General features: G+C 41.1%; 1 protein-coding gene across 9 annotated transcripts; it reads right to left on the bottom strand.

The window, feature by feature from the left end:
- Positions 1-52: 52 nt before the first annotated feature.
- MARCHF7 (membrane associated ring-CH-type finger 7) lies at positions 53-26,572 on the bottom strand. Of its 9 annotated transcripts, XM_040562603.1 has the most exons (12): positions 26,021-26,173; positions 21,232-21,388; positions 18,384-18,542; positions 15,584-15,755; positions 13,787-13,954; positions 8,652-9,446; positions 8,330-8,483; positions 7,901-8,070; positions 6,470-6,579; positions 4,921-5,034; positions 2,938-2,986; positions 53-989 (listed from the first exon to the last, which is right to left on the bottom strand). In XM_040562603.1, exons 2-12 carry the CDS (start codon positions 21,376-21,378, stop codon positions 964-966), a joined length of 2,064 nt encoding a protein of 687 aa, XP_040418537.1. In that variant the 5' UTR covers positions 21,379-21,388; positions 26,021-26,173; the 3' UTR covers positions 53-963. The 9 variants fall into 9 exon arrangements, with proteins under 9 accessions (XP_040418537.1, XP_040418534.1, XP_040418535.1 ...); XM_040562600.1 differs by having other exon boundaries at positions 8,330-9,446; positions 26,021-26,190; XM_040562601.1 differs by lacking the exon at positions 2,938-2,986.
- Positions 26,573-27,995: the final 1,423 nt, after the last annotated feature.

Here is a 27,995-nt window from a genome sequence, read left to right as displayed (position 1 = left end):
TATGTTCTGGTAGATATCCATGTATAAATAAAATGGACAATACCAGTGAAGATGCATACCTCATTTTTACTTTATTTATAAAGAAGTGACAACACTAGAAAACACATCGATAACCAGTGCTTTGAACAGTGAAGGTGGGACATAAAAAAGTCTGATTGAACTAACACAAACTTAGGTCTTTATCGAGTTGCATATCTGCCAGGAATGCTGAAATGCAAGAGTTTACACCTGCAATATTCCATAATGGAATACCCACATAATATCAAATATAATCTCCAACTTCCAAACCGGTAAATAAAAAAACCATCATTAACACTATGTATTAGAAGACCACTGCAAGTTCTTATTGCTTTTTGAGTTAATACTCTTCAAATAAACTGAAAACCAAACAGTCTCTACTGTACCTTGCTCATCCTCCTGCTCATTCATTAACACTGGAAGCAATCAGTTACTATATGAGGCCGCAAAAGAGGCATTAAAAAAAAAGAAAAGAAAAAAAAGCTACTTAGGTACATGGACATCCCCACCCTCCCTGCCCGCCCTTACCCCAAAACCCACAATAACCACTTAGTGCCAGTAGAGGAGCAAAACTGGATAGACAAAACCAGAAATGTGACTATATGTAAGAAGGAAATAAAGAGAGATATAGCTTTCTTAAATATTCAAAATCTGATGTCTCCCAAAACGAAGCACATCCCCATCATTTAAAAAGTGAAGTTGCCTTATATATATACATATACACACATATATCTAATCTTTGCACATGCTGAGTAGTTCTCAAATCCACTGAGTTCCACAGTGCAGCAGTTGATTTTGAATTTAACAGTGCTTCAAAAACTACAGTAATATTCAATGCACTTTTTACTAAGGAGAGCAAAAACAAATGCATGTTGATGTTGTTCTCGCCAGTTCAGCATTTCTGCAGCACATCCGTTTGTCTCTTGCAACACAGTTCCACCAGCATCAGTCTTCAGAATCATCCTCAGAAGCTGTTGGAACAACACAGTATAATCAGAAGCCTTCATAAAGGTCTGTTAAATTTAGAACTAGAGCACTTTTAGTTTGAAATGAGTAGTGGAAATAAAGGTGATTTCATAATATAAATAGCTGACTGTAATACCGGCCCCAAACCTTGTATAATTTCATAGCTTAATTTTTAAATGCATCTCACATCTGAAAAAACGTAGCATTTTTAAATCTTAATTCCACATTACAAACTGCAGTGTCCTCCTGCTGTTCCTCCTCAAAATAAAAGGAAGAAAAAATGATTATGCCAGAGATTCAACTTTTATATAAAGTTCACAGTGGCTAATTCCAACTGTAGTAAGAGGAGAGAGAGTATGTTCAAGCTATGACAGCTGCACCCAACACAGGGGAAGAAATTACTCCTACAGTTAAACTATCTTTATACTTTATACTAAAATACCTAGAAAAGTTCATTAGTCTAAGCAAACAAATTTCTGACATTTACATTTATATATATATACACATATGTTTTGTGTGTGTATATATATATATGTATGTATATATATATATACACATATATATACATATACATATATATATATATATATATATATATATATCTGTTGCTTAACACAATTAAGTGAGTCCTACTTGGAAGCAGCTCCTATCTCCACCCCCATTCTTTCAGTCTACGTAAGATAAAGTCCCCATATGCATAGGATTCTGCTATTGAAACATGAATTAAAGGACAAACGCATGCTTGTCAGCTGTGATAAAAACTAAGTACAAACATCTACAATAGGTTTGTAAAGTTAGCTTGTGCCTAACAGGAATTAATCTGTCCTCCAAAGCAAGCTCTGCAGTCTTGAAATTATTTGAATCACGTAATTTGTTCTCTCTCTGAACATAAAGAGGGAAGCAACATTTTTCTCATCACTTCTCCAGCCTCCCAAAAACATTTCTCAGAAGAGAAACATAACTCAAATGGTGTCAATAATAAATTTCAAGTCAGTATTCCTCACCTGCAAGTTAAAGTCTAGGTCAAATACGGATTAAATTGCTGTGTGGAATGCCACTTACTAAGATTAACTTCTACTATGATAAGAATACACATAACTTAAGAATAAATCCTGAATTCCAATCCATCTCTGTTATAGAAAATATTACCTACGTAGTGCTCTGAACGCAGAAATAATCCGCTGCTTCTCGAATTAAACAATCCTCCCCCCCCCCCAGCATTCCTTATATCATACTCCAAACACGTCCTATTCACTGAAAGCTCAATGCATATACAAAATTTGCATGTTGACAGACAAACAGACACTAGAAAAAAAGATAAACCGATTACCTTTCCACTGCCTATTCACAATGCCCAGAAATAATACTCAGATTCAGGCTACATTTACCACAGGTCAGCACACATTTTTCTCACTTCATCGCACTGAAGAACAACTAGGTGAAAAGTAAGCTAGTCCTCTACCTTAATTGAGAACTGTTAAATTCATTCCAGAAGTGGACAGTGCTGATCAAAGAATATGTACATCCAAAAAGCGGGGAAAACGAGGTAAACAAAAAGGGCAAGAAAAGTATGGTAATTTAAGCACAGTCAAATTTAGCCTGAAATGCTTTTTTTCTACCAGAACTCATGAAAAGGCTACAGCCTAAAGGTCACCACCATTTCCATAATTAGGTACTACTAGAATGAATTCACAAAGAATCTTGGTATCACTGGCAGGAAACACTTGCATAGTCTTGCATAGTCATGATGCTATTGGGAAATCCATCATGGAGAATTAAAATCAGCTCCCACCCAGAATAATTCTACTGATACTGGAAAAAGCACTGGGTAAAGTCAATTTTTCAGTAATTAAGTTTGGTAGTATGAATCATCTTGGCAAAGGAGGATTGCACTCATTTAACTTTGAGTAGATCTAATGGGGGGGGAAGGAGGAGGAGAGGGGAAGCACCTACTTTCAATATCTTCCATATGTGCCTGAAGAGTTCTTGCAAGGTTAATAAACTAGAAACAAGGCAGAGAGAAAGTAGTTTAAAAGTTGCAAAGTTTATGTGCAGTAATTTGCAACACGTTAGCAAAGAAGTTTTCTTCACGTTTTCTTCACTTTTTATATCCCAAAGCTTCATTCCAGGTGTTGGTTATCCTAACCCACTTGCTCAACTTACAAAATCAATACAAAATTTAACATAAAGTCCCACATATTAGACTTCAAATTGCTACTGCACAGTTTTTTCAGCTTCCACACTATGTCAAATGCTTCTGTTAGCAGTTAGTGCCTCCCCATCTTCATGACTGTAAGACACATCTATTTTGAGAGTTGCACACACATAAGAAATTGGCAGCTTTGTGAAAACCGTTCCTACAAATTCCAATGCACAAAACCGTAACCCCACAAGGACTTCATTAGTTGAATCCATTTCATTTATTTCACTATTTATATGGCAAAACAGAGCCCTCTGGCTGAACGAGGCTATTGAAAAAAAAGCATAAATCCACTGAAGAATATATCCGTAAATATGAAGTTTAAAATCAGGGTAACTACTAGGCAATAGTGGCAGCTAAATGTTAGAAGAACAGTGACAATCTACATCACTGTTTAAATGATAGGACAGATGCTGACACAGCAAGTAAAAGGAAACAAGAATAACCTAAGAGGTTTCCATAGCCCAGTTATGGTTTCAGTATCAAACGCATATGGGTGATCTTTACTGGTTTAAAATGTAGCATCACACAACTATGTAATGCTGTGCCTGATCAGAAACATTAAGAACATCTTACTTTTGCAATATCCTCGAGGTAATAAACTGTACTGGATGCTGGCTACAGTTAGATTGTGTCTTTTGGAAAATCAGAGTCATAAAATGGTTTGGGTTGGAAGGGACCTTAAAACCATCTAATTCCAACCCCCTGCCGTGGGCAGGGACACCTCCCACCAGACCAGGCTGCCCAAAGCCCCATTAAACAGCTCCAGGGATGGGGGCATCCACAGCTTCTCCGGGCAACCTGTTCCAGTGCCTCACCACCCTCAGAGTAAAGAATTTCTTCCTAATGGACATTTCATTTGTGAACCACAGAAAATAAGCTATATAACTGGGCATGTACAGAAAGAGGACCACTGTTCTAATGCAGTAAAAGATTTGAGCACAGCCCTGCTTCTACTCCAAAGGCCTACTACCTGCTATGCAAATATTCAAACAAGCTTTAGACAAGCTTTATATTGCCAATTCTTTTTAAGCAATTTTAAAAAAATATACCTTTCAGGGGATCAGTTGTCGAAGAGCACAGAGATTCACTATCCAGTATCAAATTAACATGTAGAATACAGATTTTTGAAAGAGTCACTATGCAGAAATGATTTTGTATGATGATCTCTTACTGGTCCAAGGTGCACTTACTGCATTTCTAAGTCAAGGCGTTTAAGTGACAAGAATCCAGTCAAACCCAATTATTAAGAGTTTTGACTAATGTCAGAAAATCATCCTATAGCTCGGCAGTTTCAAGTACTTATTTAAGGCTCAATCCAGCAGATGGACAAAGCAAGGTCCAGACCTCTGTAATGCAGACTGGCATAATGAGAAAGGTCTGTCAAGTCAGATGGTCCAATGTTCTAAACTGAACGTTGTATACAGAGGAAGATAAACCCTCCAGTTTTGGATAAATACCCAGCAGTTATGGTAAGATACACGCAAAGCAATCAGTTACTGATAACCTTGACAAAATTAATTTTGCAACACAGTAACTGAAATAACGTAGTACCCTTCAGTTTCAAATCAAACATAGTGTCACTACATTAGACAAATCTAGACCATTTTACATCAAAATCTCTTAATTAACAGTAGTACTTCTTGGGTATCTAGCTCCTAAGTCATTCAAGACAACAATATAGTTCTAAGTTCACTGTACGAGCAATTCCTGACATAAAATTAATGCATACTTACTCTGACACGTGTGCTGGCCTCACTTGCAGTTCCTAGCATATCAGAAAAGCGCTGTTCACATAAGTGTAACAACACTACAAGGTAGAGACCAGAGCTGATAAATTCATAGTCTGCCTTAAAGGAGATCAAAAGAAACATTCAGAATGTTAGCAGTATATTTACATGCGATTCAAGAGGCAGAACAAGAATTCAATTTTATTGGAAGCACTACATATTTGATCTCTAGTTGTTCCAAGGAAGTTAGGGAAATGTAATAGGAAAAAACAAATTAATTACTAAAATGCTATTATACTTGTAGTTCCTCCCACTCACCACAGATCTAACCTGTTATCCTTGAAGATGGATTTTATTTGTGGAACTCTTTCTATTTAAGTCAGTGTGACTAGTTCACAGGTAAGAATCTAAGGAGCAGAGAATTGTACCATTTGAAAAAAAAAAAAAAAACAAAACTTTGCTGGCTTCTTTTTGGCTTCTTTTCAGTGTTCCCAATACTTTACAGAAAGAAAAAGTGTTGTCCGTAGGTGTTAATAAATATTTCAAGAAATTATTTTCACTACAATAAAGGAAAATTTTCGAAATGCTACTACTGCTGAATTGATTATTTAAAGTTAATTCTTTAGAAAAAAGCTTTAAAGGCCTTACTTCTATTGAAGTACAGTGACAGTAACCAACACTCAGTAGTGCTAAAATGTAAGATGACAGCACTCTTACGGACCGTTCACGATGTGGCCCAGGTGAAAGGAGCTAGAGTACCAGAGTAAGTTAGCTTACTCTAAATAGTAAGAAAATCAGAGGCTGATGTTTCGCCAAGTTCACACATTTCAAAGTTGGAGTTATTTTTCTGTATTTTCTTTTAACTTCTCAGGTAGGCAAATTTCATTAGTCTTCCTACATTCACAGAATTCAACCCAGAGAACACAGAAAACCCCCTGAATAATTCAATATATCAATGCCAGCTTTCTAATATGTATTCATTGTAAAATACTACACAATCCAGTGGTTATAAGATGGTGCATTTTATAAAAAGACAGTAATATCAATGGACCTTTAATTATTATTATTATTTTTTTTAATTTAGAAAAGCACTTGAAGGAGCAGCAAGAAGCTCTGTTATAAAAGAAGTTGGTTTTTACACTTTAATTAAAGGAATAAAGTAATAGTTTTAATGGTATGTTTAAAACAATTGTTTAAAATGTTCTCAAACAAACAAACAAAAACGCTAAAAGGAAAGACACATCATGATTTAATAAATGTGAATGCAGGATTTCCACTGCACCTATGCGTCAAAGACACTAGACCGCAAAGATAGATGAAAGACCTGCAGATCTGCACTTAAGGATACGAGATATAGTACCTTTACTGGAGGCTTAGCAATAGGAAAAAGAAGGAGGATAGAATTTGAATACTGAGGAGATATATCTGTTCCACGGTTTTGTTACTTTACGTGCACATCAGTCCTCCTGAAAAGGGGAAACATTTTCCTTCTCTAAAGAGGAGTGCCCTCCCAACACAAAATCAACACTTACCAAACTAAGCAAAATATACTAACTTGTTCATTTGCATGTGCCCTATAGAGTTCATGAATATCAAAGTCTTCCAGATTCAGATGCAACTTCTCCTTACACAGTTCACAAGTAGTTACTGCTTCCAAAGAAGAACCTGGTTGGGAAGTGCAGGGGGAAGTTAAGAAATCAGTGTCAAGTTGCAACAATCTAAAATACAGGACACAATTATATAAGCACTAAAAACTGTAACTATTTCTTGGTTTTATTTCCCAAAGCAAGGTTAGATGAAACGATGGTCTCTGGTATAAATGTAGTGATCATCTACAACCATCAGAATTTAAATGCTACAGAATGTTTATTCTCTGTCAGGCTGCATGTATTTTGCTTCATGTTCAGCCTGGACACCGTACTTCTTGAAAGTCTTGAAAGCCTGGCATAAAATCATTGCTGTTTGGGCTCTTTGAATTCCACACTGTAATCCGGTTATACACAAAAGTAAATACACTAGAATAGTTTAAAGTTATTATTGGAGTAAGATGTTGTCTTGAAGTTCCAGGTCTGAAACTAGTTGTTTCATAAGAAACAAAACAAACAAACCAAGATTATGATGGATTTGTGTCTTAAATTTGTTGATTTCTATCTACAAAGTTGCACACTTCAAATGAAGTTCCCCTACATGCTGAGGCTTTTAATATGTCCTTTCTCTGATGCAGGTCATCTTATGCCGAGTAAACAAACTGCACCTTCCTTTTGTAAAAAGTATTTCATGATCTTCATGTCTCTACCAGGCCATGTATTTTAAGTCTTAAGAATCCTGAACTTAAGTTCATTGAACAATTTATAAGTAATACAAAAAGATCTGTACAGTGTGCAGTTTCTGAAGTGTATCTTAAAAAAAATCTATATTCCTGTTCAACTGCCTCGAACGGGAGTTAAGATATGTTAAAAAATAAAAAAGACAATGCATTCAAGAACTGTTGCAATAGAAAAATATTTTTTGATTTTAAAATTCCTGTCGCTCTGCTAAAGTCAGACTGGCTATAAGAGACTTAATAATTAGAACTGCATGCACAGGGAGTTGCTGGGAACACACTTGCCCAAACTGGTAGAGTAGCCCTTAAAAGTATCTTCTCATGCCCCAGACCTCTGCAATGTTATATTCTGTTTAACATCTTAGTAGGCGTTACAAAAAAAATGTAGTTCTATAAATGACAGATACCGTTCTTGGAAATAACTCACAGGAGAAAATACGCACACATATGTGCATGCGTACACACATACACATACCAAAAAAGCCTTGAAGTGCCATAATGTTTTTGGTTTTTTTGCTTATTTTTTTTTTAATATATATATATATATACACTTTTTTCTCCCCAACTGTTTTCAAAAATGTGTCTTAATGTTATTAACAGCAATCGTACTGGTAAGTCTCCCACCATACCCAGACATTTACCACAGTCTGTTGTCTCCTTTACCTGAATTAATCTTGGACTGCAGCCATTTTTTCATACACTCCTGGTGAACATACTGAAGACTTCCAGTGCATTTGCATGGCTCTATTAAAAGGTTGTCAGAACTTGCAGACGACATCTGACAGATTCTACATAAGTCACCCTCTTCATCTTCAGAATCTTCTAAAAGCAGACTGAACAGGAAGTAATATCAACAAAACACTGTGACACGTTTCACGTACGATTTTTTGACAACAATTTCTGTCCTCCAACTGTTCTCAAACCTGTGAGGATTAATACAAGTTTCTCTAAAGACAAAAGCGAGCCTGTAGGTGACAGCTGTGAGTTGCATCCTTCTCTGAAGGAAAGTACCTTTTAACATCAAGGTTACATAAAACTCTCTCATGCTAAGTCAAGTACATTTAATTATCTCAAAAGAACATACTAATTTACCTCTCTTTAATTTTCTGGAGTCTTTCTGGATCTCTTGAAGGTGGTATTTTAGACTTATCACTTTCTTGTCCTTCAGACTGATTCCAGCCAGAGGGAATAATATCTACAGTTATCATAAGATTGTCAGACAGACTGCTTCCTAATGTTGGAGGCACTGCAAAGCGAAAGAGAGAACCAGGCAGAATTCCCGAACTTCTCCTGCTGTGGGTTGAATCTGGTGGGGAGGCAGTAGCTGTAGGAATACCAGATACTGCAGGTGTTGATGGTCTGCTAACAGAAGCCCTAGGCGGGCTATCTGATGCTTCAAGAGAGGTCTCCTCACCTGACTCTCTTCTTCTGAAGACATGTTGCGATCTAGCAGTTGTATCAGAGGTAGAGATCCTTGCAGACTCGTCTCTTCCTTCTCTCCTTCTTCTGGAGAAGAGAGGTGTACATCTGTTCCTCAAAGATGATGACAACCAGGATCCTGTGCTCCTGCTTTCAGAGTCTGGTCTGTAGCTTTCCCCGTCCGAATCAGAGTTAAGATTCTGTGAAATTCCTGATAAACCCCATCTTCGTCTAAGAAAACTAAATCCCTGAGAAGCTTCAGATGTCTGAAGTCCTGGCGTTTCTGGAGTTGCAGCTCCATTAGCACTAGACATGGCAGAAGCTTGAACTCTTGGGACAACAGATGACTCTTCAGAACCTAATGACCTTGTATGCAATGAATCCTGGCTAGATCTTCGAGAGAAAAATGTAGATGACATACTAGATGCTAAACGAGACAGCAGCTGTCTGGTTGTGCGCCTCCCTTCGCTGTCAGCAGCAGCCTCATTTAATGACCTCTGAGAAGATAAAACCCTTTCAGAACCACTTGAGGAAGGAATTTCTTCTCTAATGGCAGTATGAGAAAATGCTGGCTGCATGCTCCTCTGGGGAGATTCCATTTCATTTCTCCTTTGTCTTGAAGAATAGCTCGATCTTGAAGAGTTTATGTTAGAGTCTCTGTTGAAAAAAGATGGCTGACGATCAGAAGGCAACTGTTGGTTCATGGATGCATTCAGCCTCAAAGCGCTTAATGAATTCTCTTTTGGTCTTGCTCCCTCTGCGTATGAAGAGGCAGGCCTATCCTGAAGATCTGTTGCAGGAAAGCAGAGGAAAACTATAACAAGATGTGCTCTAATTCTTACATACCAGATGGATAACTCTTAAATGTCAATGCAAAAGTTCAGGATTTTGTGATCCTTTCACAAAATTGTTTCAAATTTGGCAGGTAAACTCCAGAGCAATATTAAGTTTAAACTTACTTCTCGTAATTCTGATGTTAAACTGAAACCAAGCCCATTTTCAGTCTGATAACTCTGTCTGGAATCTAACCCCCCCTAAAATCTTCAGTCTATCAAGGTATGACTCACTGTCTTATACCAATATGAAAACGGTGAACACTAACCATCTGTTAGAAGTTATATAACAACACTTACATTGAAAAAAAAAAGTCCATATACAGTACTATTTAATAACTTAATGGTCCATTCTGCCTGTATACTGAGAAAGACAGGTTAATTAACATTAATAAACATCAGCAATGTAGCAGACACCAAATCATCTGAAAAAAAAATGCATGGGAAACATCAAGTATATTCTCCATCTATTACAAGCTACTCTCTGCAGAAGAGCATCACAAACTGCAGTCAAAAACACTGCTTAAAGGTAGCATAAAATTAATGACTTTGGATAACAGAAATTGAGTAGTATCTAAATTAAATGTACATCTTAGAATCATAGTATTCTACCTCTAGCAAGTCAAACCTTGCTAGTCTGAAGATTTTAGGGGGGGTTATTATATTTCTTTTAAAAAAGAACTAAAACATAAAAATAGTAACCTAAGAATACTGCAACTGCACTAGTTTGGCTAAAATGAGTTAATTAAAAATGTTTTTATAAATACATGAGCAACAAAACTTCGGAGCACTAAAGAAAGTCTCAATCCCTTACTGGATGCGAGGGAAAACAGTGATGAGAGATGAGGCTGAGCTCAAGTACTTAATGCCTTCTTTGCCTCAGTCTTTAGTAAGACTAATTTTTCTCACGGTACCCAGCCTGCTAAGCTGGGAGACACACAGAACAGAATGAAGCCATTATAAACCAATGGGAAATGGTTAGCGATCTACTACACCTCTTGAACTCACACAGATTTATTGGGCCACAAAGGATTCACCCAAGGGTATTGAAAAAGCTGGCGGAAGGGATCACTAAGCCACTTTGAACAACCTATCAGCAGTCCTGGCTAACCAGTGAGGTCCCATCTGACTGGAGGTTAGCAAATGCAACACCTATCTACATGAAGGGCAGGAAGGAGGACTTGGGGAATTACAGGCCTGTCAGTCTAACCTCAGTGCCAGGCAAGGTCATGGAGCAGATCATCCTGAGTGCTATCGCATGGCATGTACAGGACACCCAGGTGATCAGACCCAGTCAGCGTGGCATTATGAAAGACAGGTCTTACCTGACTGGTACAATCTCCTTCTACAGAGAGATGACACACTTAGCAGACAAAGGAAAGGCTGTGATACTGTTTACTTGGACTTTTACCAAAGCACTTGATACTGTCTCCCACTAACTCTCAGGGCTTGGATGGATGTACTGTTCACTAGGCAAAAATCTAGAAGGATGTCCAGACAAAGCGTCATTGTGAATGAAATTAAATCTGGTTGGATGTCAGTCATAAGCTGCGTTCCCCAGGGCTCAGTATTAGGGCCAGTTTTGCTTAATAATTTTATCAACAATCTGGATGAGGGGATCAACTGCACCCTCAGTTAAGTTTGCAGATGACACCAAGCTGGGCAGGAGCATTCATCTGTTTGAGGGCAGGAAGACTCTGCAGATTGATCTGGATAGGCTGGATCAATAGGCTGCATCCCATTGTATCGCACTCAACAAGAATAAATGCCAACTGCCCTGCTTAGGTTGTCACAACAACCCCATGCAGCCGTATGTATATATGTATATATATATATATATAGGCTTGATAGAGAGTGGTTAGACAGTTGCCCTTCAGAAAAGGACCTGGGGATGCTGGTTGACAGCCAGCTGCAAATGAGCCAATATTGTGCCCATCCTGGCCTGCATCAGAAATAGTGTGGCCAGCAGGACTAGGGAAGTGACTGTCCCTCTGTACTCAACAGTGGTGAGCCTACACCTTGAGTACCACAGTCAGTTTTGAGCCCCTCACTGCAAGAAAGATGTTGAGTTGCTGCAACATGTTTAGAGAATAGCAACAAAGCTAGTGAAGGGACTAGAAAACAAGACCTATGAGGAGTGGCTGACGGAACTGGGGCAGTTTAGTCTGTAGAAAAGGAGACTGAGGAAAGACCTCGTTGTTCTCTCCAACTACATGAAAGGAGGTTGTAAGCAAGGTGGGTGTCAGTCTCTCTTCTCAGACAAGAAGTGACAGGACCGTTAGGAAGCAGTCTCAACTTGCAACAGGAGGTTTTAATAAGATATCAGGAAGAATTTCTTCATGGAAACGGTGATTAGGCATTGGAACAGGCTGCCCAGTGATGTGGTGGAGTCATCCTCCCTGGAGATATTTAAGACATGTGGATGTAGCATTTAGGGACATGGTTTAGTGTTGGATAGAGTAGCATTAGGTGATAGTTAGACTTGATAATCTTACGGGTCTTTTCCAACTTAAATGATTCTACAATTCTATCAACTAGCTACTGCTTCTCCCAAAGAAATACAACAACTTCAGTTGCAGATCCAGCTATGCAAGCAGCTTAAGCAGGATCAAATTACTAATAATCATCCTGTATTACTAATCATAGTTGCTCCCTCAATTACCTTAATCACATATAGCCAGTTAGATAACTATGACCACACGGCCGTCCCCTCCACTGCTTTAAGTATGTTTATTTACATTATGTTTTCTTAAAACCATAATTTTTGTCATTACTACATACATACCTCAACGCAGAATTCTACTGTAGCTCAAGTCTAGGTGACATTAAGTGAAGCAGCTGAGAAGGATAGTCTTCTTTCTCGCAGAATAGCTAGACTTGGCTGGAAAGTGGACAGCAGATGCACGCTAACCTCATAGGAAGGGAAATCACTTTTCATTTCCTTTAACATTCTAAATACTTAACAGGCATTGGTAGATTAAGGTAGGAGGTAGAAGTTTTCTTCAGTTATTCTGAGATTGAAACAGAATCATCTAGGTTGGAAGAGACCTCCAAGACCACCTAGTCCAACCTCTGACCTAACACTAACAAGTCCTTGACTAAACCATATCACTAAGCTCTACATCTAAACATCTTTTAAGCACCTCCAGGGATGGTGACTCGACCACTTCCCTGGGCAGCCCATTGCAATGCCTAACAATCCTTTTGGTAAAGAAGTTCTTCCTAACCTTTCATGTGATTTTTTTTTTTTTTTTTTTTACAGGTTCTGCACTGCAATCATATTATTTTATTATTGAAGCTGAGGTTTATGCATCTGGCATATCCTAAGGAAGGAAACATCTACATAGATGCTAAGCATTTGCTATATGGTTTTGACGACAAAGCAGAGAACACAGTCAGGAGTTACTTTTATAGCACTTGACGGGGACACTACAGCTAGAAAGGCAGCACAGACAATACAAAGCAAGCCTACCCACCCATCCTTTTCTCCCATTAGGCTCTACCAGGTACACTTCCCCTTTTTCCACTTATTTAAAGTCATGTAGAGTATGACAACATTAAAACATACGCTTCTGGCAAGGCAAAACTGCAGGATGAGATTTGAAACTGGTTTTTAATCTTTTCTACTCATCTTCTATATATGCAAAAAGATTGTTGTTGTTTTAACTTCTGCATATAAAATACCACTACTGCATCTGCAAAAAGGGTATCGATGAAGACCAATGACTAGCGACCCCCTCAGACCACAACAATCCAAAGAGGGAGAAAGTGAAAGTGACAACGCAGAAATTCATACTAGTCCTAGTAGATACCATTGAACAGATCTCTCACTTGCTATAGTATATGTATTTATTCACTTGTATTGTCAATGATCTAGCAGTTCTCCCTAATAAACACTCAAAAAACACAATGGAAAGAGATATGGGTGAGTGCCTTGGTGGAAATTCTTTGAGTCAAATAACTTTTTTAATTTATTTCCATGTGGCTAAATAAAAAGAAATCTTAAAATACACAACGAGAAAGGAGACTTAATGAATATTCACACTGTTACCGTGGCAAACGCTGATACCATTTTCTTACGACTGAATGCATCTATATAAGCTAGACCATTCATTTATCTTTTGATGGTTTTAGTGAACACGTGAAGAGCGGCCAAACAGCTTTATTTAAAAGAATACCTTTAAATTAAATAGATCTTTTGCGTTGGTGTTTTGAAGAAAATATGAAAAGCACGTGGGAAGAAAGTAACAGGCATGCAGCCTGTGTGTTTACAAGCTATCATTTTTACAATACATACATGTTGAAGATGAAAAGTCATTGCTTCTGTAACTGTGATCCACCAGATCATTAATGGACATATCTGTTCTTCTTTCTAACTCTCTTCGCTCTCTCACCAGCTCAGTTCCCAGAGAACCGAGCATCACAGATGAAGATCTAGGAATCCTACTATACCTCCAAGAGGCATCTAGGAAAAGAAAATATGCCATGTTTTTATAATAATTTTAAAATCCATTAAAGCTGGTACTTTAGCATGCACTCTGGTTATATTGTATTAAGGGGGAGTTTAGCAATACCATTAAGCTGATCAAGTGGCCAGTTACCAACAAAAAGCTAAGAATACAGCACCACTCCACTGCTGATGGCAACTCACTTAACCATGCAGTTGGTTCTGAAAGCTAACCCAGGAAAAAAAGCAGTAATACTTTTGTGAAGAGTCAGACCCTGTAACAGTCATACAGGACAGGAGAAGGGAAGTAGGGTCTTGTCTTCCAGTGACAGCTAATTACTAGGTAGCTTCACGTTAGGCAAAACCGCAACTCGAGGTTTAATAAATGCTGCCATTCTAATGAAACTTCTTAAGCATTCCTAAGATTGACTTTCCAAAAAGACATCTGAAGCTTAAGAGCGTTTTAAACACAACTCTTAAGAACAGTGACAAATACTGTTCTTGCTCATATTACAGAGACAGAAGGTAAAAGCTCAATTTGAAGAGATCTTGTTTTTCAATAATAGCTCCAACAACTAAATCAGGAACTATACATGCTTAAGCTGTGAACAGAACTCGTTCCAAAAAAAAAAAAATCCTTCATTGGCTCTGAAAAATCCACCATGAATTTATTATACTGTTAACTTCTAAATCCATGTTTAGGCATTCATTGGTCAACAGGGTGATGACCAATCCAAAAGTGGACAGACATGTCTCAGATCATAACAATAATGTTAATAATATGACTGCCATTAACACAAGAGTAAGAAAGTATCTACAGTACAGGGTTTTAAGTAAGAACGTATTAAGTTTTATTTGGATAGCCATGTAATTCTATAAAAACAAAATTGGTCTATACACACAAGGTAATCTGAATGGCTCTAAGGGTCTGTTTCAAAACATTCTAGAAACGCTTTCAGTAGAAGCTTGTCATTATTTCCTGGCCTTTAGACCATTGGTAGTATATTGCTTAAATTACAGTTATCCAAGTATTTGCTTAAATTACATGTAACCAAATATCACAGTTATTTACAGCTTTAATGAGAATCTCAGTTTTTCCTGGAAGAGTTCCTCGTGTACAATGTTAATTTTTGCCTGGCTTGTAGAAATAGTTTAGGAAAGAAAGTTATTTTTCAGTAGGGCCTGACCCCCTACCAACAACATTCTAACCAGCTATGGCACTATGCTTCTTGAAACGCAGAGCTAAGTTCATAAAGATTTTCTTTCTGCTGTCTGACACATGCAGGTTTACTAACACAATTAGTCTCCTGAAATCATACATAACAAGCGCACTCATTCTTTCCTTGAAATCTTAACCACTTCAGATCTATTTGAAACATGAAGTCCAACTTCACTGCAAATGGAATAGGTACAGCTAATGTTGAAGTTCCATGAGTACTAATGAGTTTTCAAACACATTAACAGCATTCTCACTATTTCATATACTACTGTCAATGTGAAATTGCTCTTCTATTGACCATGATGTTTTTAATACTGAAGAATAACAGAAACATAGTATTTCAAAGCAAGTTGTTTCCAACTAAGTAAGACCTGATCTTACTCTCAGACAACTCTCATGTAGCTCAGCTCTAGTAATCAGCCTCTCACCTGAAAAGGCAGTCAAGCCATTATTTCTCACAGAAGAGGTAGACGTACAGGACAGCTTAGGTCTCTTTGAATCACTATCTCGCTGCTGGTTATGCAGTCTTGAATATGCTCCCTGAGTTCTCTCAGTCTCACCATAACACCCAGATGTAAAATGAGAGGAGGAAGATGTAGACTGAAATAACACACAAAAAAAATATAATTATGGATACAGTATTTCAGGTGTACCTTCCACAGCCTACAATACTGAAAAACAGCATACATAACATAAACCCCACAAGACCAGCAAAGAATAACTTTAAGACGCAAAGTCTTTTTTTATTTAAAAATATTATAGAATTTATGCTTGTGCTCTTGACAGCCTTATCAGGTTTATTCAAGGCAGTTCCACATCTAAAGCTGGTTTCTACTACAATCAGCACCTTTTCTTTTTTAGACGGATGACATTTAAAGAGCAGAAAGATAATCCTGACCCTTAAGATATCATAAAAATGCCCAAACATAGGTTTAAGGATCACAAAGCAAAGATAATTTTGTATTTCAGAAATGGCTGTAACTGATCACCTTTATTATTTAGTAGTTTAACAAACCCTGCTCATCTTTTAACAACCTAAAATACACTTAGCTAGGAGGTAGCTCTAGTTTCTATTAAGGTGTTTAGACCAAATGCATCTGATTACATTAATAACAGAATTGTAGGGGTTGGAAGGGACCTCATGAGACCATCGGGTCCAACCCCCCTGCCAAAGCAGGTTCCCTAGAGCAGGTTGCCCAGGTAGGCATCCAGATGGGCCTTGAATATCTCTAGAGAAGGAGACTCCACAACCTCCCGAGGCAGCCTGTCCCAGTGCTCCGTCACCCTCACTGTGAAATTCTTTCGCATGTTGGTGCAGAACTTTGTAATCCATTTTGTGATCATTGCCCCTGGTCCTGTCCCCACAAACCACTGAAAAGAGGTTGGCCAAATCCCTCTGTCTCTCACACTTAAGGTATTTATAAACATTAATAAGATCCCCTCTCCGTCTTCTTTTCTCAAGGCTGAGCAGACCCAAGTCTCTAGGCCTTTCCTCATAGGGGAGATGCTCCAGGCCCCGTATCATCTTTGTGGCCCTCCGCTGGGCTCTTTCCAGGAGATCCCTGTCTTTTTTGTACCGGGAAAGTACAAGCTTTTTTATTAAGCTTAAGCTCAACTGAAATAGTGTAAAAAGTAAAAAACAATTTTTGCAGTATATAGCCTTCCTAGTACTGACGGGAAAAAAAAAAGAGAAAAAGAAAGGAAAGTGTGTTAGCCCATGAAGTTAGTCTGGTTACTCACAGCCAAGATTTTTGGATACCAAAAACTTGACTTTGATCAAACTGTTTGTTCTTCTACCAGACAGTATTTGAAACCAAGCTTGTTAATTGGCCAAACAAATTAACTGTTCACTTGTGTTTTATTTTAATGTTTTTTTCTGAGCTTATGCCAATGCTTTTCATTTTTTGAAATTAATATCTAATTATTTCCCTTTCCCCATCGTAAAAGACAAGAGGGTCAGACACAGAATCTAACATCACAAACCAAGTATGAAAATAGGTTAATTTTCCCTCAAATTATGTGTTTAACATAATTTATCTTTTAATTGCTTGCTATTTGACAAGTGGAAGTTCAAGCCTTCTGCAATGTTCACCCGCATCAAAACATAATTTAAGAGAAAAATTTATCTTAAAAGGAAAAAAAATCCTCTCACTTTGAAAAGCCAACAGCACTAGCTTAACTGGATATACATGGACCAACTACAACCAGAGGCTCCAACTATATCTATAGCCATTTACTAGGATTACTCCTGTAGGCCACCATCCCCACAGTTTTCCACACTCCTCACTTTTCTGACCATGCATTCACCTTTTAAGTAAGTGTACGAAAACAGACACCTACTTACGGTTCAAGTATCCTTAGGTACCCAAAAGCCCTCTCAGTTTTCAAGCGAACAGAATTTTCAAGTTTGCTATCTACCCCCAAGGGTCTTCATAGTTGTCTGCTTTACCCCTCTTAAAGCGGGAAATCATCAGGCAGTTGGACTAGATCTCAGAATAGTTCAACTGGAAAGGACTATCAGTTCTATTTTTATTATTTCTAATGCAACTGAAAGCATTTTATTTTGACTCTGCAGTGCATAAGCAATTCAAAGAAGCAAACTACTTCAGAGTTGTTAAGGGACATTCTGTGGTTCAGTTCTATGATTATGGAGGCCACTTAAGGCAAGCTGTTTAGGCCTGAGCCTTGGATCTCAGTCTGGTGAGAGTTTGGCCTCCATTTTCTTCCACAGTATGCTGCAAGCACCATGTAACTAACTGTTATGTTACCTGTAAGTATATCTAAAGTTAAGTTTTCTAAAACAGATCCTCCAAACTACGAACTTTGTTCTCAAGTCACAAAGCTGGTAAGGTCCAAAAAAACCACCGTGCCCTAGAAAAAGCCAGTAAAACAATCTGAGTATAAACAATGTTAATTTTGTCATTTGTAGGACTACAGCATGTAAAAGACTTCAATCATGCATGCCCTTTTTTCTTTTTGATTGGTCACTTCTTAAGAAATAAATTTGAAGTGAGTGGCTCTACTAGTAGTCAAATTAATATACATTACTATTTTCATCCTCTGAATAATTTCTTAACACTGCCATCTTATTTTCCCTCCATTTTGACTTGGTAAGATCTTCTTACCTAAAAACATTACAGCGAGCTTCTGCTAGCATTTTTTCAGATTGGCAAGGCTACAGTAAAACCCTCTTTTCTTAAAAAGTCATTATGCATTAAAAATTATTACCAGTCTGTTTCTGCTTCCCCAGAATCTTCCAGACCGTGGATGATCAAGTGTCCCTGAGTAGTGAGTTGGAGAGGACGCTGTAAGCTTCCAAGCAGTTTCATGGGTCTCTCTTTCTCCAATTCCCCAGTCTCTACCAGAAGTATTCAATACAGCGGATTCCTGAAGAATAACATGCTTATCATATACATCTTCTAACTCAAAATGAAATGTATATCCGATCTGAATATCGAAAATGCAGGAAAGGGTGGGGTACTAATAAACTGGGAAACGTCCATGAAAAACCTCAAGGTATACCCAATAAGAAATGAGGCAGGTTTACAAGAAAACCGCTGGCAAAAGGAAAGACATTTTTCTATTAATTACCTCCTTTATCTGTCCTCTCATTTGATTGTGGACAATAGGGTTTTTGGGGTGTTACCCCAACTTGCTCCAGAAACAGGACAGAGTTAAGGACCTCAACTTTCAACATGACGAGTTACCATCTTCTTCCATTAAAGCACGCTTGCGTATGTTTTATTTATTTAACTGCTGGGCACTAGTCTCATATAACAAGCTCTCAGGCTATCTTCTATAAATTGGAGTGGAAAAAAGCAATTCAACATGATCCTCTCTGCTATTATTTTCCGTCTGCTTTACCTGGAAAGTATTGTAAAGGTCGTTCCTCAGAGTAGAAGCACATTGCTCAGCACAAAACAGCCAAATGATAACGCATTGCACAGTGTAAATGCTGCAGTTCATGTAATAAATGAAATCAAGTACATAACCCTCCTAATTCCTTAACAGTGGAAAAATAGTTTGGTGACTTATCTAGCTTCACAGCTTGAGACTAATCTTCTGACCAAAAGCTTTCAGTGTCATCCTGTCTAGACCAGATGGGTCCATAAACCCTATGAAAGAGCAAGACTATTAGACTTTTTATTATTTTTTATTCAGATGGTTTTACCGAGCGATCAGTCTACAAAAAATGGGTAAGAATACAAAAAAAATAAATAGATCAAAACTGTCTGAAGACTACCCTTAGACATTCTTTGTAGCCTACATATTAACAAACACATGCAGGCTAGATATAACAAAGTGTAACATGTGGCTATACATGCATCATACTAAAGATAATTAGATGCGTTACTTGTGAAAATATTTCTGGTAAAGGCATTACACAACACAACGCCCCATATCGCTTGTTAGCAGGGACCGAATTCATTACCATTTTATACGATAAATATAAACATTTAGTCATCAAGTTAAAATTCTGCAATTTCAAAGACCAAAATGCCCTTACATTTCTAGTCCCAAAATTTTAGGTGGGAACTGCTGACAGGAGCAGGAACAAAATTAAGATAATTGAACCCAACAGCCCTCTGGTTACTTCTAAATGTCCCAAAATAATTTCTGTATTAGTTTAATCTATACTTACCACAATACTCTTTCAAAGTGAAAGCATCTCCAAAGTATGAATTCTTACTCTTGAGCATACCTTCATCCCGCGAAAAACCAATTTGGCTGGCATGAAACAGCAAAGGTCTCTGCCACAGCCCTATCCATTGCCAGGTGTAGCTGTACTAACATACTGACAGGACAGTATGATGTAAACCTGAAAGTTCTCCTCTTACCTTTTCTTACAGAAAGCAAAGTGAGTACGTGCTGCAGAGTAGTACATCCTACTGTCAACTCTTAGAACTGCAACGTATTCCTATACATGCATCACTATCCACACATGAAGTATAATGCCCTATTAATGTAACATTCCAGTAAAATCCTCACATTCCCTCACCAGAAACACCCATTTACCCAAGTTTAGGACAGCAGTGACTACTGTCGAAACAGATCCATAGTATCATAAAATCATATCATAGAATCACAGAACAGCTGGGGTTGAAGGGGACCTTAAAGATCACATAGTTCCAACCCCCCCGCCATGGGCAGGGACACCACCCACTAGGTCAGGTTGCTCAGGGCCTTGTCCAACCTGGTCTTGAACAGCTGCAGGGATGGGGCATCCACAGCCTCTCTGGGCAACCTGTTCCAGTGCCTCACCACCCTCTGAGTGAGTACTTTCCTCCTAATCTCCAATCTAAACCTCCCCTCTTTTAGTTTAAAGCAAAAGGGTATCAGGATGCCCTTTTCTCAATCAATCAGCTGATTTTTAAAGGTGGAGCTACAAGCAAAAGTAGGTAAAGATGTCAAACCTAGAACTACTAGTTCACGGGTTCACTAGTTCACTAGATTAGGGGACTGAAGCATTTCTCAGACGAGGAGAGGCTGAGAGAGCTGGGCCTGTTTAGCTTGGAGAAGAGAAGACAGAGGGGATCTTATCAACGTATACAAGTATCTGAAGGGAGGGTGTCAAGAGGATGCAGCTGGACTCTTCAGTGGTGCCCAGCAAAAGGACAAGGGGCAACAGGCACAAACTGAAACACAGGAAGTTCCAGCTGAATATGACAAAAACGTTTATTTACTGTAGTAGTGACCGAGCATTGGCACAGGTTTCCCAGAGAGGTTGCGGAGTCTCCCTCTTCGGAGATATTCAGAACCCACCTGGATGCCATCCTGCACAACGTGCTCTAGGTGATCCTGCTTGGCAGGGGGGGTTGGACCCGATGATCTTCAGAGGTGCCTTCCAACCTCAGCCATTCTGTGATTCTGTGAAAACTGTCACTGGCCTGATCGTCAAATCATTGCCTTGTATGATTAATTATGTTTTTTGTTCACAAATGCAAGACCTTGGCTGAGACTTTTCCTTTTAATTCCCCCCTGGGGGGGGGAGGGGGCAGGGACTCTAGCGTTTTTCTCTGTGAGAAACAAACATTAAATGAATGTATGCTTCATAGAAAGAGTCAAAACACATTACCTGGTATCCAGAGTCTAATCTCCGTGAAGATTCTCTTGCACTATATGCCCCAGCTAAACTGTTTCCAGTTAATGGTCGGGATCCTATTGGAGCGCTGGAGGCCTGAAGAGATATCCTCCGAGGAATTCTTGAGGGTTTAGATTCCATTTTTTGTACCCTGTAGAAGGACACGCTTATTACTTTTTCTTTCAAAAGCAGGGACCTACACACAAAACATGCGCAATTGTTTTCAAGTGTAACAGAAATATTACTCGCACACAGACACATATTTACACAGAGCTTTGGTCTGGTCAGTAAGATGTGGAAATGAATTCTTTCTCAGGTTTCCGTACCTCTTCCATACACCCCCTCCCATTCACTGTTAGAAAACTAGGAACATAGCTGCTTTTGATATTCTTGTTATTATATTACTTATATTCTTACTCTTATACTGTAAGTGGGACTCCCTTAAGAACTCTGCAGCAGTAACGTTAGCACAAAAATGAACCAGGAGTCACAGAAAGAATCCTCTGGTTTATTAAAGTCAGAAGTAACTTTTCTGTTAATGTGCCACATCTACAACATGAGAAGATCAACTAACTACATGCAGAAACTACACTCAGGCTTATTCTTCAGGGTCAGAACTGTGAAACTTCACTTTCCTGTTAAACTACTCTACCCGTCTCGAAGAAATATTTCACTTCTCCAAGACAACTACCATGAAAATTCATTTATAAAACCACAGTATGTGGTCTCACATGTATATACAAATTTATTTTTGAGTTAATATTTGCTCTGTTGGTATTTCTAGGTATTTTAAAACAAATGCTGGTGCCTTTTCCACATGAGAAGTGATCCTGTCATTCCTGTCTTTTAAAGGATATTTCAACTTAACATTGCTTAAGAGCTCTAGATAGATAGATAACTGGTTTTCTAATATTCTTCCTCCTCAGGACAGTACAGAAAGAATTACACCACGAAAAATAGCTCTTAAATAAATTTCACAGCATTACAGCATCCACAGTTGTGTGGTGCAGGAAGAGGTGCATGACAGCTAACGGCTCTTAAAACAGACGGCTGACAACTGCATCAGTGCAGGTGATTTGCAGAAGTGGTACAATCTGTTTCATTTCACGACTTGTAATTCTGACCTTGCCTTCTGAGAGTAGCAATGGGAAAAAGATGTATTAGGGAAAAAAAAATCAATACAGTACAGTTATTTCCTCATATTCAGCTACGTTCATCCATAACAGTCTCTGAAAAGCTTCTGCAGCAATCCTGACATTCCCAATGCCTGGCTGCAGTTACAAGTTGAGTTCATGTACCCAGGACTACTCAATACTCTCCTGGTAAAAGTTAGTTTGTACAGATGTCCATTGATCAAACTGTTGAACAAGTGAAAAATCCAACTACTGATTTCCTCAAAGGAAGGTTTTTTAGCCACTGCTCCGGTACATGTTCAGTCATTAGCTTTACAATGGAGGACACGACATAAAGTAGTCTAAATGCTTAATCTTGCTAGTAGAACTTTTTGTAAAAAAAAAAAAAAAAAGAAAAAAAGAGAAAAAAAGACGTGTAACTTAAAGTATAACAAACATAAGTTTAAGCAAACATTTAAACCAATAGATCTAGGTGGATTCTCAGACGGTACAGAAGAGCTACTTGCTTGTAGTAGGGAGAGACATGCCAGTTACTAGATCATACTTCAGACATTAGCAACCCATATGCTTACTTTTGCCACAGATGATTTCTGATCAATTTAGCAAGGTCAATTTAGGAATCTGAACTTCTCATTTGCCTAACCTTGGATTATGAACCTAAAAAATCATGCAATGGTTAAGCTTCCCAAGTCACATTTAAACCCCTAAGTAAGTACTGGGCAATAGTATATAACTCTCAAACTTGTAAATACAGTTGTATTGATACTAAAGTTCTGAGCGGCATTCCACAGCATAGAAGAGCTCTGTCAATCACATGAATTTAATGAAATTCACTAACAACAAATCTAATAATCTAAACCACACCACATTCTATAGATTATCTGTGCAATAAAACAATCACATTTCTTTGTAACGTCTGTAACATTAAGGAAGACACTAAGATGGTGGTTACTTTAAGCTCTAGAGTAATCTGTCATAACGCGCACTGCAGGTCTAGTACTTGCCTGAAGCTGCACTAGGTGTGAAGAAGCGATCATTCAAGTTGAAAACTCTGAAGCTAAATTAATCCCATGTCACAGTAATATAGACTAGGGTGTGGGTAAGACAAGACAGCTGTAGGTCTCGATGAGATTTGACATCCAAAATAGTGCTTGTCTATATTTTACCTTAACGCAAAGTAAAAGTGGCAGGCTCTGTGGGACAGGCATGCAGATTAAGGGATCCAACTTTGTATGATGAAGTACTTGGCTAAGAGTGAAGTTCTGGGCCCCTCAGTTCAGGGAGGACAGGGAACTGCTTGAGAGAGTCCCATGCAGGGCCATGAGGATGATTAAGGGAGTGGAGCATCTCCCTTACGGGGGAAGGCTGAGGGAGCTGGGTCTCTTTAGCTTGGAGAAGAGGAGACTGAGGGGTGACCTTATTTGTATTTATAAATATGTAAAGGGTGAGTGTCAGGAAGACGGAGCCAGGCTCTTCTTGGTGACACCCAATGACAGGACAAGGGGCAATGGGTGCAAGCTGGAACATAGGAGGTTCCGCTTAAGCATGACACAAAACTTTTTCACGGTGAGGGTGACAGAGCACTGGAACAGGCTGCCCAGGGGGGCTGTGGAGTCTCCTTCCCTGGAGATATTCAAAACCCGCCTGGACGCGTTCCTGTGTGACCTGATCTGGGTGTTCCTCCTCCGGCAGGGGGACTGGACTAGGTGATCTTTCAAGGTCCCTTCCAATCCCTAACATTCCGTGATTCTGTGATCTCGCCATTTAAAAAAATCATTATTTAAGTCACAAGAATACTCGCCTGAAAGGGGAAACATCAGTTTTACAGGGTATTTCGGCATTAAAATGGTTCCCTTTTACAATATCACAGTACCTTGAGGCGTGTTTTTTTTGTCTGTTTGTTTTTGTTTTGAACGAACGCAATGGCAGTCAAGTTTAAAACCTCAAACATTTTCTTTACGTGCAAAGAAATTCACCAAACCCCAACTGATGATTAACATGCTGTAGCAAGTTCTATAATGATGAAGTAGTCATTTGAATTTACACAGAAGGCAGTGAGACTGAAAAATGCTTAAACAACTTTTTTAAGGAACAAATAAGAAAAAATCGCGTTACAACCTGAACTGGTTTAAAAGGCTGTTGTTGCCAGAAAGGAAAACAACACCTTACTCAAATACAACACCTGCCACATCCTTCATTGTGCAACCTCAACTCACTATCTTGACAAACCACATTTCTGGCTTCTCTGTGACTTCCATATTTTGATACTACTCATGCTGCTATCCGACAATTTGTGGAGGGGCTATACAGCAGAGAAATAGGAAATGGAGTAGGGTGTGAGAAACACTCCTCATCAAAGCATAATATTACATCAGCTCATACAGTGGTATTCAACTCTGCACACAAAACACCACGGAAGAATCTGGACTCCTGTGTTTTCAGGTGCAAGGCACTACACGATGCATCTCAAGACTGGGTAAAAACACAACTTCTGAAGTCAAAGTTTAAATTTCAGTTGTACATGGAAAAGAGATGACCATGTTTTATCTGGGAGGTGGAGCTGAACTGCCTATTTTGAATAGACAGCTCTAACACCCTGCCCTTCTTAAGCTGTGATTCCTCCAACTACATCTAACCTAGCCACAGACAGACATTAACCGATTAAAACCAAAATTGATAGCTCTTTACAGGAAAGCTGAGTAATTTCAAAAGGTAAATATAACACCAAACGCTTAAAATTGGGACTTCTCACTTCTTCTCTGGTGGCCTAACCCCCCTCTACTGAGAGAGGAGGGAGAGATCTGATGTATTCTGTCCACCAGCAAGGGAGGCCCTTACTAGCTACCACACCTTCTGCTAACAGCTTAAAGCATTCTTGTATCCTCACTCAGAGCGCTGTACACGCCTCACTCCCAGCCCATAAACGGAGGCTTTCTACCTCTGAACTACGTGGTGATGCTACTAGTTAAAACTTGAACTTTTACGGCTACAGGCTTCTGTATCCTTTGACGCAATACACAACCGGTCGCCCAATTCCTGATCGCGCGGCCTTCCTCCACCTTTGCTCACGAAATACGTCTTATCGACAAGCCACGTAGACCTCGGGGGCAATTTCCTCCGGCCGCGCGACTCGTTGCTCACGATTTTTTCCCAACCTGCAGCCGCAAGATCGGCAGCACCTCGGCAGCCTCCCCGGGTCAAGAAAGACACCTGCCAGAGCCGACCGCCTCCCCGCGCCGCCGCGGCGGGTGCCAGCACCCCTGCCGCTCCCGCCCCAGAGCCGGGGCCCCGCGCAGCGGCACGGCGCCGCCCCGCGGCCGGCGGGGGGAGGCCGGGGGCCGGCGGCCGCGCCCGGCCTGGCTCCGAGGGCGGCGCCGAGCGCTCTGCCCCCACCCCGCGAGGCAGGGGCGCCCCCAGGAGACGAGGAGCACGGGGGCCCCGGGCGCGGCGGCGGAGCTCTCGGAGGCGCCCTCCCGCCGGAAGCGCTCTGCGGGGCCGGGGACGAGGGAGCCGAGGGCCAGCCCCGACACAAAATGGTTCCCTGGCCCCGAGCCGCGGGCTCCAGGCGGCGCGCGGGCCCGAGCCGAGCCCCCAGGGCAGGGCCATCCCCCCCCCCCCCACCCCGAGGCCGCGGCCGAGCCCCTACTCACTGCCGCGGGCGCGCACACCCAGGGTCACCGGAGGAGCCGGGCCCGCAGGCGGCCTCGCCGAGCCAGCCGCCTCTCCCCGCAGCACAATGGCGACGGCGCCGGGCCCCCACGGCTGTCAGTCACCGCCTGCGCCCCGCCCGTGCCCGGCTCTCGCGAGAGCGGCCGCGGCAGCACCCGGGGGCGGGCGAGGGAGGCCGACCCGCCCTGCGCCTGCGGTGCCGCGGGGGGCGCCGGGAGCGCGCGGTGCGGAGCGGCGCGGCGCGGCGCGGGGCGGCCCGGCCCGGCCCGGTTGGGGCGGGGCGGGGGCGGTCGGCCAGCCGCGGCCGGCCCGAGCCGCCCCCCGGCGGAAGGCGGAGCTGCTGCCCGCGGGGAGCCCCCGGACGGGCGCCGTCCGAAGCAGCCTCCCCGTTCGGCGGCCGGCCCGTGGTGCGGGGGAGTGCGGGGAGGTACGAGCGGGCCGCCCGCGCCGCGCACCGCCCGGTGTCGGCCGTGCCGTGGTGCCAGCGGCCGCCCGCGGCCCCACCTTGACGCCGCTCCCCGCGGAGCCTGCGGCGAGGAGGGGCGGCCCGGCCCGGCCCCGCCCCGCCCCGCCCCCAGTGGCGTCGCTGGGGGAGCCGGGCGGTGACCGAGCCCCGCCGCCCGCAGCCCCGCGCCCCTGGGCGCTGCGAGCCCGGCTCCGAGAAGGGCCTTCCGCGGCACTGCTGCGCCGGCCGGGGCCCTGCCGCGGCGGCCGGGAGCCTCGGCGCTTCGCCGGGCAACCCCGCCCGGCACCGGCCTGCGGCAGGGCTTCCCCGGGCGTCGCGGTGGGTGCCCGAGATCGCAGTGGTGTACGGCAGATGAAGGGGCGTGAAAGAGCAGCGGGCTGGCCGGTCTGTCGGGAAACAGAAGAACACCCCAAACCCAAAGCCGTCTGCCCTGGCACAGGGATACAGCGCATACAGAGGCAACGTGTGCGTGCCTAATAGTTCTAGATCTGGGACACGGAAGACCAGCCAGGCTGGTCAGAATCTAGCCAGCCGGCCTCTCAGAATGGCAGGGACAGTCCTATGTTTAGCAGCTACCTTGATTCTGTTTCCCACTCGTGCTTTTAACTGTGTTTTTGCGTACGTTTGGACTGTGACTGGTTTTGTTTGCTGATTCTCTTCTATACACAAATGTTGGGCAAAGTACTACTGAACTGGAGACAGGACAAAGGGCTGGGAAGAGCGGGAAAAGCAATTTGACTGAAACTCCTGGGAGAGAAGGCTGCTCTTTTCTTCGTTGTTGCTGATAGGCCTGCTGCCTTTTACCAGCATGCCAACGTATATATGCTTATTTGATTTGGAAAATGTTGTCTACAGCAGCCAGAAGCAGGCTGCTGCTCCTTCTAGTGCCTTTTATTTGGCATAACTCTCTCAAGGAAAAGAGGACAGATGGGAATGGACTTCAAAGTCATTCTAGCAGTAGCGGATGCCCTTTTTCTTGGTTAGCGAACAAGAACACTTATAGAAAGTGTTAAACTTATAGTAAACTTGATCCTTAGAAAGGGGTTCTGCCTTTTAGTCATGCACAAATCAGTTGTAATTCACAGATCAAGTAAAATCATCGTGTGAATGTAGAGGATAGAACGTAAAACCCTCCTGCAGCCAGAATAGATCATGGCCACCACTAAGCAATTAGGCTTTTCTTTTTAAAGGCAATGAAGAACCTGAGAGCTCTTCAACCCAGTCTCACTATCATCAGAAGAGGATTTACTAGGATGCTAAGAAAAACGTTATGCCATTCGCTACATTAGCTCTGCCCAATGCAATGCGCAAGCTGTGTGACATGGAGTCAGATGATCTTTAAGGTCCCTTCCAACCCAAGCCGTTCTATGGTTCTATGACACGAGGGATGACTCAATACCCTTTTATTAGCAATCTTTGAGCCATTTGTTGGTCCCACTCTTGTCAAAACTTCTTTCCTCTTCTTAGAATTAAAAATGTATGCAATTTCC

Source organism: Cygnus olor, chromosome 6 (genome assembly GCF_009769625.2).
Source record: "Cygnus olor isolate bCygOlo1 chromosome 6, bCygOlo1.pri.v2, whole genome shotgun sequence".
In the NCBI taxonomy this organism is placed as follows: Eukaryota; Metazoa; Chordata; class Aves; order Anseriformes; family Anatidae; genus Cygnus; species Cygnus olor.
Note: the sequence above shows the minus strand (reverse complement) of the source record. Positions and strands in the feature narration are given on the sequence as shown.